An 11,307-nucleotide genomic window follows, 5' to 3' on the forward strand; every position below is an offset into this window, starting at 1 on the left:
TGGTAAATCCTCTAAGACAGAAAAGTATATATTTTTACATTTCATCTTGTCAATTGTCGTACGTTCAATGAAGCTAAATAGTCCCAAGAGGCTAAGGCAAAAAGAAACAAAATACTAATTTACAACATTTAGCAACCCTGGACGATTCATGGATCTGCGAAAAAACCCTTAATCCTCTTGTTCGGTAATGGATTGCCAATTAGATTTCTTTCGTTCTTGGAATTTTTTTTCTTCGCATATTATGCTAGAGCTATTCTAGAGAGGAATTAGACCTCTTCTAGAGGTACAAGTCAAAAGGAGTTGTAGTTTCTAGTATTAGATTCTAGAGTTAAACACACTATCAAAACAGCGGAGAGTATTGCTTCTATATGGCTTTTTTCATACAAACATTGCTTTGGGCAAAATTCGAAATAGGTTTCCAAGAAACTTAATAAAGGATTTCAAATTAAAATTAATTGCTAACCGACCCTGATTGTACAATGTAGAAATAGTCGAATCATCGTTTAATCGTCGAATCATTTACCCATTGCTTAACGGATATTCTAAAATCTTGATACTCGTTTTCGCTTACCTGTTGACAAGTCCTTTAGAAGCTGCCAGAACTATCTTCTTGGAGCTTTTTTCAATTATGCAATAATAATTGAATAATTATGTTTTTATATATTCAATTATAAAAATATATATTTTTTTCAATTATTTTTTGAGGATTTTTTTTTCAATTATAGATGATAACGATAATTATTTTCAAATGTCGTTCTTCCTACGAGAATTTAGTGAATAAAGGGTGCCCGTTCAGATAATAACGGGTGTCCTTTAAGATAATAACGTGTACCAGTTAAGATACCCGTTACTTAATGGGTATTTGAACATACAAATAGAGCTCAATTTTCTTAGCAGTGAATCATTCCTTTAATGGAATCTAGTGAATACCGGGTACCTGTTGATAAAAATAACGGGTATTTGAACGGATATATAAAAATACAGATATATTTCATTTATCGACATTGTTTAAACTATGATTATTATACTTTATTTTAAAAGATAGTCATTGCCTAACCTGCTTCCGTGTTAGATTATAGAGACGGAAATTAAGTCAGTTTCTCTCAACGTCCGGGTATCCATTTCCTAAAAAACCAAGGTCTTTACTGACATTTGAAAGTCACGTCCTTTGGAGTTTAAGTGAATTTTAATGACAAGTTTCCATCTGTGTAATTAGTTCAAGTTTTGTCCTAGTCATGTGATCATTTATCCTCCAAACTCTGTTATGTGTAAAAAGAAAAATTATACATCGTACAAACTTTATGAAAGTTAGAGACGCTAGAAATCCTCAGTCAGTCGAGCCTCATATTGTCTGCTAACGCTACCACAAGCTGTGAAAGAAGACACGCATATTATTAGGGAAGTAAAAGAATATACTAAAGAAATAAATGAGAAAAGGAGAACTTGTACTACTATGGGGCATACTGAATAACAGGTACCGTTTAGAAAAATAACGGGTACCCGTTGGATAGCGGGTATTTAAAAACGTAGATACCTTTATAGTTAATTTCGCTTACCTGTTGACGAGTCCTTGAAAAACTGGCACGAGAGATGGACCTTGCTGGAGCAAGGAATTTATTCTCAATAATGGGCATTGAATCGTTCTGTCTAATGGAATCCCTTTGGATAGCAACAACTGGCTGGGTCATATTTCTGGGTAGTCCATTGGGCGGCTGAGTGCCATTTGTGGTGACTCTATTTTCGCTGTTTTTCTTCACAATTTCAATTCCATTCCCAATTGGATCTTTCTTCAATGAATCAGGTTCATTAACAACTTTTGTTTCACTAAAATAATATTTTAGTAAATAAATAATAAATCAAATACAATGAAAGGAAAAAAAATATATATACAGTTAAATTACAGGAATATAAATGCTTTTCAAACACTATAATAATATAGATGAAAAAAAAGTGCGGGGTTTTCTCCCAACCATTGAACTCTTCTCTTTGCCGGGAAAGCATTAAGTTTTTCTAAATATTTGAACTTTTCTGCTTCATTAGTCTGCTTTAATTATGAATATCTGCTTTTTCGATTCTATCTTTAATTGTATTTTAAGTATAATGTTCTTCAATTAATTGTCTTTATTAGGAAGCCAGTAGGTAGCAAAAACTGGTCATGATGACATCAGTACTTATCGTAATTTCCGCAGAGTTTCTTTTATGCTGATTTTTATTAGTTTTTTTTATGAGGCACCAAATGCCCCCATCCCTCCCCCCTAAAAAAAACAACCGAGATTAGTTTAGATACATCGCCAAAAAGAACAACTCGCCCTATATTAAAATCTATGAAATAATTATAGGTGTCACATGACCCCTTACAAGTCAGAAACTTTTCTTTTAGTCTTAAATTGATGTATATCAAAGAATTTTTTGTAGCGCCCTTTCACTCACTATATTCGTTGCACTCGGCAGCTCTGGTCGTCAGCACACATGAATGGCACTCGCTTCGCTTCGGTGATGCTTGGGTCTTAGGACCTTGAATGAGGTCATTCCAAGTCCATTTTTTTTATAGAATTTCTATTGTTTAAAATTTTTCTCAAGCTTCCAGTATATCTTGAAAAATTTAATGTGAGGCTTGAATTGCTTAGTTATTTACAGAGAGCATAAATAAATACTTTCCTTAGCGACTCTCTGCTTACAATAAGCAGAATTCTTGCACGTCATTAGCAGCCCTTACATCCTTTTTATCAGTTTCCTTTTCTCAGCTTTGAAATTTTTAAGTCCCAAAACCAATTTTCTGTTAAAAGTGTAAGTCTCTGCTAGAAGCTGACAATAATGAGTAAAACAGAGTCCCATAATTTTGGTTCATATTCACTACTAAAGAAAATCCAATATTTTTAAGTTCTCCAACAAACGGCGAAAGAATAAAATATCCAAAGTGGACCTGGAGCTCAAAAATAATCAAATCCTTCAGGAGATGTGAATTATTTTGAAAATTTTCATTGTTTTGAAATTCCTACTACCTATTGGAGAACTCAAGAGTAAACAGCAACGATTAGTGGCATCAATGCACGATAATTTACAAAGGAGATGGGGCAAATGTAATTCTCTAAAATCAATAGGGGGGGGGAACCTATCATTTTTTCGACAAGAAAATGCCCAAAAATGAATTTTTAGTGTAATTATCCCCCCCCCCCCAAACAATGTGATTCCAAGATTCAAGGGGGGGGGGCAAAAGAGCAAACGGTGACAATCAGAGGTGTCAATTCGAAAAGCTTAGAGGGGAGCCAAAGGTATTTTTTTCAGAATCTAGGTGGAGCTTATGTGTCATTTTTTCAATATCTCCAAAAAAATACTCAAAAAAGGCATTTCAATGAAAATACCAAACAAAAAGGTATTTTTCTAAATCAAAGTGGTCAAAAAATCTAGGCAGAACATATCCTACCCCCCCCCCAAACCTCTTAACACCCAAAACACTACCCCTACCCCATTTTGTCTGAACAGCTCAAAATGTTTTCTAAATAAGTGTTTGGCAATTCGGTGGATAAAGCTTGCACATGTATAACAACGGTATATTATAATATTTACTCGCCAAAAACTCTTTGCGCGCTATAAGCCATACTTGTCAGTCGAGAGGTTACAAATTTCTCCAGGATGACTGAGATTTCTCATCGTTGCAAGGGATCAAGCTTCGTTAATCGAACAAGGCAAAATATAAAGGTGCATAATTTACTATAAGGCATTTCAAACTCTACCCGTTCTTCACAAATACTAACGTCATTGTTTGAAATGTCAAAAATCGTAATTAAAACAATGAGACTAAAAAAAAACGCGAAGAAGTAAAAAATTATAATTATGTTACCCTGAAAGACCAAAATTTGGCGAATGTTGACATTCACCGGTGAAAGTCCGAAATAAGGATATTTAACAAATATTTCGGACGTACACCAAGCGACTAGGACCAGTCAGCTTTGTCAATCTTATGCAAGGTTTGATGGTGACAGGTTTGTTAATGCTCACTGTTTGATGGTGAAATGTTCCGTTATGCGTCAAGGTTTGATGGTGATAGGTTAGGTCATACTCAAGGTTTGATGGTGAAAGGTTAGCTTATGCTCAAGATTTGATCGTGACAGGTTTGTTTATGCTCAAGGTTTGATGGTGAAATGTTCCATTATGCGTCAAGGTTTGATGGTGATAGGTTAGGTCATACTCAAGGTTTGATGGTGAAAGGTTAGGTTATACTCAACGTTTGATGGTGACAGGTTAGGTTATGCTCAAGGTTTGGTTGTGACAGGTTAGGTTACACTCAAGGTTAGATGGTGAAATGTTAGGTTATGCTCAAGGTTTGATGGTGACAGGTTAGGTTATGCTCAAGGTTTGATGGTGAAAGGTTTGGTTTAGTTTCAAGTTTTGATGGTAACAGGCTATGTAATACTCAAGGTTTGATGGTCATGGTGAATGTCAACAGACACCAAGTCACCTGGTGTATGTCCGGAATATTTGTTAAATGTCCTTATTTCGGACTCTTAACCAGCGAATATTGACGTTCATCATATTTTGGCCTTTCACCATAATAAGTACATATTTACTGATTTTCTGGATTATCATTCACAATACTATGTCGAGATTGAATTAGTTTATTTCATTCCTTATCCATTTCAGATTAGGAAAACAAATGTTCATTCTTCGCGACAGTAATTTAATTACATTGTTAACAAACAATTTAGTTTAACTTTTTTAGTAAATTTTTAAAGAGGATGTCATAAACCTGGCAGTTGCGCCATCCTCTTCATCATCATTTGGCTTTTGTACTTCGAGAACAACATCTTTTAGCTGCGATTGAGAGGTAACAGTCAAATAATTAGTTTCTTCTATAATCGGTTGCAACGCATAGCTACTTCCTCTATCTCCAACCTAAAATCTATCTCCAAACATTCAACTTAATGCTAAAAAAATACCTATGGCCGCGAATTCACAAAATAGCTTTCTTTACAAAGCAAGAGAACCATGTCAGGCCATTCGAAAACCGACTGGCAATTTCAAGGCAAAGCTGTCGCACGAGTGGTCGTCTTTATTACGGCAGTAGTCTCGATATAGTGTTTTAAGTATTTGTTCAGTACTATTACTTCCATACTTACACAACAATTGAGTACAAGGCCACCGATAATCAAATGAGCTCCACGCCAGCCATAAGAATCTTGGAGCCAAGCGGCGAAAGGGGCACACAAAAAAGTTCCAAAGCCTGAGCCACATACGGCAATGCCAGTGGCCATGGCACGTTTTTTCTCAAAATAAAAAATGACTAGCATCAGGGAAGGCAAGTAAATCAAGCCAAGTCCAATTCCTGAAAACAGAAAATATACTTAAAAACAGATCCAAAAAATAATGAGTCTAGCTTATTACGACGGGCGTAGAGTGAACGATCAAAATATAAGGAAGCATTTTTTTTTATATTTGCGTCCCATGTCCATAAGAAAACGTCTTTTTTGTTGATTTAAATTAATTTGTTTCCAAAATATAAAATCTGTATATACAAATTTTGAAATCATTCATCTTCAAAAAAAATCAATATATTTTTATCTCTTCTCTGAAAAAAATCTATAGTTTGAGAAAATATTATTGAACTAGTTAAAATTAGTCTACAAGTATATCTATTTTTTAAATATATCAAATTCAAACTGAAAAATTTGAAATCATACGGTTCTTTTTTTATAGCCTGTTACCTTATCTTTATCTTTTTATCCCTACAATAGAAACATAAATCTATCAAGGTGATTACACGGTAATTGTAGCAAAATTAGAAGAGAACGTTTAAGGCAATAGTTTTAGAATAAATCGTTGCCATCACTGAGGACCGGATACAAAAACATGTTGCCCCCTTTCCCCAAGCACAAAATTCTAAGTTTCCTTAACCCCTTCAAAAACCTTTATAGTATATTTCAACTTGATCCCACAGCCATGAGACAAGAACAGGATATCCTGTAAGGAAATTTAAAATCGTCTTCTTTATGAAACCAGGTTATATGCAACTTGCAAAATAAGAAACTTTGGCGTGGCTTCAGACATACAACAAATAATAATAAAAAAATAATATATAATGAAAATTCCCCTATGAGTATCGGAAACATACTGAAGCTTCTGTTGTATATTCGGTTGGCATACGTTAACTGCTGTTTAGGATTGTGGTAATTGACTGCTTGGGAGTTAACAACATTTCCAATTATGTATGCTAAGGTTTTTTTCCTGGGGGGTCCTTTGGGCTGCTCTTAGGGGAGGGGTGACCTCCCCTTCTACCAGAGCGTAGATTTGGAGATATTTTCCCTCTCTCTTTCTCAATCAATTTATGGACATACGAAGGAAGAAAATATTTTTTCCTTATTATTAGAAAATCCCAACTAGGAGGAATAGTAAAAATGAAAAATAAAACGCCACAAAGTTGATAAATAAAGTTTAAAATCTTACCCACCAGAATTAAGAATAAAATCTGGATAGCCCTTAGAAAATTTAGCAGTTTGAATTCACCTCATGTTCTTTTGAATGCAAAGATTTAAAAACAAAATGGTAGAATTCTAAGAATTAGAAAAAAGGAAAACACAAAGAATAAGAAAAGAAATAACGAAATATATGATATACAAAAGGAGGCTAAAACGATGCGATACCATAAAGAATTACCCTCTCTCGTCCATCGCAACATTTTTTTGGGTCTGTGCCAACTGATTAGAAATGATAGGGTGATATGCCACAACTTGTAGAGTTTGGATAAGAGATCCGAATAAACGACAGAAAACTAAAAGCCGACGCCTGCATTCCAGAAAAACTCTTGACTCCAATCAAACAAAATTTATTTACTTCCATCAGTTTTGTGCCAGTGATAGTGAGATCTAATAAACCAAACATCATTCTCTAAGTTTCTAATCATGTAATTTTCTTAATGATGTGAACTTTCATCATTATGTAAGTTTTGAAATATCCCTGTTAGGTCAGGCGTTCGCCAATGGGAAGATTTATCCCCATATTTATTCAAGACGTGCATTAATCATATGTTGACTAATATCGAATCTACCTGTTTTCTGGGCTACACTGATATATACTATGTTGCTTGCCCAGACAATCTCTTGTTGATTAGTAGAACGCATAGGATTAGGTCTGAATGTTGATAAATGTGGTTACCTAGCATTTAATGTAAAATCGCCATCTACAGTTTTAGCACTGCCATGTGGATCTTCTTCAATCCAATGTGCTAATGTATTAATGGGCTTGGGATCCATATTTGCAGTAGGCCTTCTTGGCTCTCTGAAAAGGCTCTTGTCGACATGAAACAAAGCATTCAAATAGGCCATGGGAAAATCGTCTCTAATCGTGGTCGTTACTCACGTCGAGCGCTTGCACGTCCTTATAGTACTTTTTGTGATCACTCCGTTTTATGTCTGGTATGTACCCTCTGCCCGAGAAAAAGCAATTAAAATCAATTCAAGTGATGCATTTTCGGTATCTGAAATACCTACTTTATTTGCATCGATTTCACACCTCTGTTAGTAAATACGGTGCTACGGATATTTCTGTGTCCATCGAAAGATTAAATACTGTTTTAGCTGATAATGCTTTTTATTTCGCAGGGTTGTTCCCACCCGCTAATCCAAATGTTTTGCCGCTAATGGTTGTCATATTTGTGCAGATTGAAGTTTTTTGTTTCTTTTTCCTAGTACCCTGCTTGTGTTTCTTTGTTTCGTAGCTGGTTGGAAATTATTACAAAGTTCGAATTTTGGTTTCTCAATTGACAGGAGTAGAATTTTCTTCTCCAAATTAAGGAAAGCTCAGTTCCTAAAAATATTCTACCAGACCTGTTTGGAAAAAGTGAAAAATCCACTCAAAGGAAGTATCTTTAGATTAACAGTTTTGGGAGTTTCCTGTTGCGCACCCCACCTTAACTGAAAACCTTGCCAGAAAACCTGACATACTATTTATGCTGTATGTAAATTGAATAGACAACACTTTTTTTAACAATGAGTAAGAGATTATAAGTTTTCTTTACTTTAAACTAGCCTGTCGTTAGCATTTCGAACTGTTGTGACATTCAATATCCCTTATCAACCTTTACCAAAACTGTTTTGGGAATTCCCTGTGGTGCTCAGAAAATTTGCTAAAGGGTCGTTTGTCTAACAGACAGTCATTCGACGCTGAAACTCGCAAAATAATTTTTAAGATATCAAATGGTCTTAATTTACTTTTACTTAGTTCATCCTTCTTACCATCAAAAATAAGACAAATAATTCTGTTTTTCTTTTTCACCCTTTGGAAATATTAAGAATAGTTTTTTTCCGTCCTATAAATGAAAGCTTTTTTAATTTTAAATTCACCATTTCTTTGAACATGATAGAAATTGGCTAACAGCTAACTTAGCTCCCATTGTACCGTAGGTTAAAAAAAAGTATTCTGTAATTTTTTATTGCCACCTTCTAAAATTTAATAATTTAATAAAAAAATAATAATTTTATAATACTAAAATCATTCCTATACATGAAAGGTTTGATTTTAGATTAAATGCAATTCTTTTCAAACATGCTAGAAGTTATCAAACACCTTACTTACCTCCCATAACACCATAGGTTAAAAAGAGTACATAGATGTTTGTTGCCTGGGACGCCAAAACAAATGATAAACATCCAATAATAGCTCCAATTATCAAAGTCAGCCTACAACCAATAACGTCCGACAGTGCACCAACGAACGGACCTTAAAAGAAAACAAAAAGAAAACCTTAATTTTACATCATTGAGCATTTAACTATTGTAAACTAAATGAAGTAAAATTTGTAATTGTGAAGTTTATTAATAGCAATAAAAATGAATAAATAATACGAGCATAATAATAATAATGACAATAAATAATAATAATATTACTAAATATAATTTAATACAACTAACTAATAGTAATAAACACAATAATAAAAACAAAATTAATAATATAAATACTGAAAACACAATTTATACTAGAAGGTAAGTAGAAATAGGACTAATCTCAGGAATTTCACCAGCTTGTAGAATTTCAACAGAATCCTGCTTTCTCATTATTCTTGTCTAATTGGATTCATCAATAAGACTTCCTCTTCAAAAAATCCCATCCTCAAATCTACCGATTCTTCACGTTCCTCAACAAAATACAAAATCTTTCCCTTCTTTTATATTCTTTTCCCCAATATTTTATTTTTGAGCGTACACATCAATTTAAGGGGGAAAAAACACAAAAATGTAATGCCTAAGATGGATTTTTGTTCAAAAGTCCTAAGCAATAACTAATTAACAACAAGAAATAATAAACAACAAGAAAAACACGAAAACTAGTAAAACTGGAAAAAGAAACATAAATAAAAGTAAAAGTATTTATGACAATAGCAATGACAAAAAAACAATAAAAGTTAGAATTCAATAACGGTTAAAGAGACCCTTGGCCTCAACAATATAGCCTACTAACCAGGTTTCGTGAGATTTTACTAAATAGTTTAAAGCCGTTGACAGCTTAAATTTTATGCCTAAAGAAAGAAGAAAAAAGTGATAGACAAAAATAAACAAGGGCCACAACATGAAGAACAAAAAGGAGACCCACAGGTGAAAGAAATCAATATCGATCATCATAAATCAACGCAAATCTTTAACCAACGTTATTGTAAACGTAAATGCAATCATCATATAACCACTACTACCACTAACAACTCACTGCAGCACCAAGCCTCCTGAGACGAACACAGCTACTCATGCTTCTTCTCCATCCCGATCTATTCAAAGCCTCTCATGCAATTATCATACAATCACTACTACTACTAACAACTCACTGCAGCACCAAGCCTCCTGAGACGAACACAGCTACTCATGCTTCTTCTCCATCCCGATCTATTCAAAGCCTCCCTTGCAATTATCATGCAATCACTACTACTATTAACAACTCACTGCAGCACCAAGCCTCCTGAGACGAACACAGCTACTCAAGCGTCTTCTCCATCCCGATCTATTCAAAGCCTCTCATGCAATTATCATACAATCACTACTACTACTAACAACTCACTGCAGCACCAAGCCTCCTGAGACGAACACAGCTACTCAAGCGTCTTCTCCATCCCAATCTATTCAAAGCCTCTCATGCAATCATCATATAATCACTACTACTATTAAAAACTCACTGCAGCACCAAGCCTCCTAAGACGAACAGAGCTACTCATGCTTCTTCTCCATCCCCATCTATTCAAAGCCTCCCTTGCAATTATCATGCAATCACTACTACTATTAACAACTCACTGCAGCACCAAGCCTCCTGAGACGAACACAGCTACTCAAGCGTCTTCTCCATCCCGATCTATTCAAAGCCTCCCTTGCAATTATCATGCAATCACTACTACTATTAACAACTCACTGCAGCACCAAGCCTCCTGAGACGAACACAGCTACTCAAGCGTCTTCTCAATCCCGATCTATTCAAAGCCTATCATGCAATTATCATACAATCACTACTACTACTAACAACTCACTGCAGCACCAAGCCTCCTGAGACGAACACAGCTACTCAAGCGTCTTCTCCATCCCAATCTATTCAAAGCCTCTCATGCAATCATCATACAATCACTACTACTATTAACAACTCACTGCAGCACCAAGCCTCCTGAGACGAACACAGCTACTCAAGCGTCTTCTCCATCCCGATCTATTCAAAGCCTCCCTTGCAATTATCATGCAATCACTACTACTATTAACAACTCACTGCAGCACCAAGCCTCCTGAGACGAACACAGCTACTCAAGCGTCTTCTCCATCCCGATCTATTCAAAGCCTCCCTTGCAATTATCATGCAATCACTACTACTATTAACAACTCACTGCAGCACCAAGCCTCCTGAGACGAACACAGCTACTCAAGCGTCTTCTCCATCCCGATCTATTCAAAGCCTCCCTTGCAATTATCATGCAATCACTACTACTATTAACAACTCACTGCAGCACCAAGCCTCCTGAGACGAACACAGCTACTCAAGCGTCTTCTCCATCCCGATCTATTCAAAGCCTCTCATGCAATTATCATACAATCACTACTACTACTAACAACTCACTGCAGCACCAAGCCTCCTGAGACGAACACAGCTACTCAAGCGTCTTCTCCATCCCAATCTATTCAAAGCCTCTCATGCAATCATCATATAATCACTACTACTATTAACAACTCACTGCAGCACCAAGCCTCCTAAGACGAACAGAGCTACTCATGCTTCTTCTCCATCCCGATCTATTCAAAGCCTCCCTTGCAATTATCATGCAATCACTACTACTATTAACAACTCACTGCA

At 35.4% G+C, this 11,307-nt stretch overlaps 2 protein-coding genes across 2 annotated transcripts in view; both read right to left on the reverse strand.

Moving 5' to 3' along the window:
- Positions 1 to 4,911, reverse strand: part of LOC136029105 (uncharacterized) — a 34,110-nt gene extending 29,199 nt beyond the window's left edge. The window contains exons 1-2 of the mRNA XM_065707175.1: positions 4,748 to 4,911; positions 1,557 to 1,824 (exon numbers count right to left, since the gene is read on the reverse strand). Coding sequence (XP_065563247.1) covers positions 1,557 to 1,688 — 132 coding nt within the window. The 5' untranslated portion in view covers positions 1,689 to 1,824; positions 4,748 to 4,911. The remainder of the gene's footprint in view (positions 1 to 1,556; positions 1,825 to 4,747) is intronic.
- On the reverse strand, positions 4,717 to 9,847 carry LOC136030204 (monocarboxylate transporter 14-like). The gene is made up of 4 exons (XM_065709030.1): positions 9,802 to 9,847; positions 8,569 to 8,712; positions 5,118 to 5,323; positions 4,717 to 4,893 (listed from the first exon to the last, which is right to left on the reverse strand). The coding sequence occupies exons 1-4, from the start codon at positions 9,845 to 9,847 to the stop codon at positions 4,717 to 4,719; spliced, it is 573 nt and encodes a 190-aa protein (XP_065565102.1).
- Positions 9,848 to 11,307: the final 1,460 nt, after the last annotated feature.

Source organism: Artemia franciscana, chromosome 1, assembly GCF_032884065.1.
Source record: "Artemia franciscana chromosome 1, ASM3288406v1, whole genome shotgun sequence".
Classification (NCBI taxonomy): domain Eukaryota; kingdom Metazoa; phylum Arthropoda; class Branchiopoda; order Anostraca; family Artemiidae; genus Artemia; species Artemia franciscana.

Coding starts and splice junctions, on each gene's coding strand:
- LOC136030204 (XM_065709030.1), bottom strand. CDS start 9,847: ATGAGTAGCTGTGTTCGTCTCAGGAGGCTTGGTGCTGCAGTGAGTT. Junction 5,324..8,568: donor AACCTATGGTGTTATGGGAG/GTAAGTAAGGTG, acceptor TTCTGTTTTCAG/GAATTGGACTTGGCTTGATT. Junction 4,894..5,117: donor GCCTTGTACTCAATTGTTGT/GTAAGTATGGAA, acceptor GATAGATTTTAG/GTTGGAGATAGAGGAAGTAG.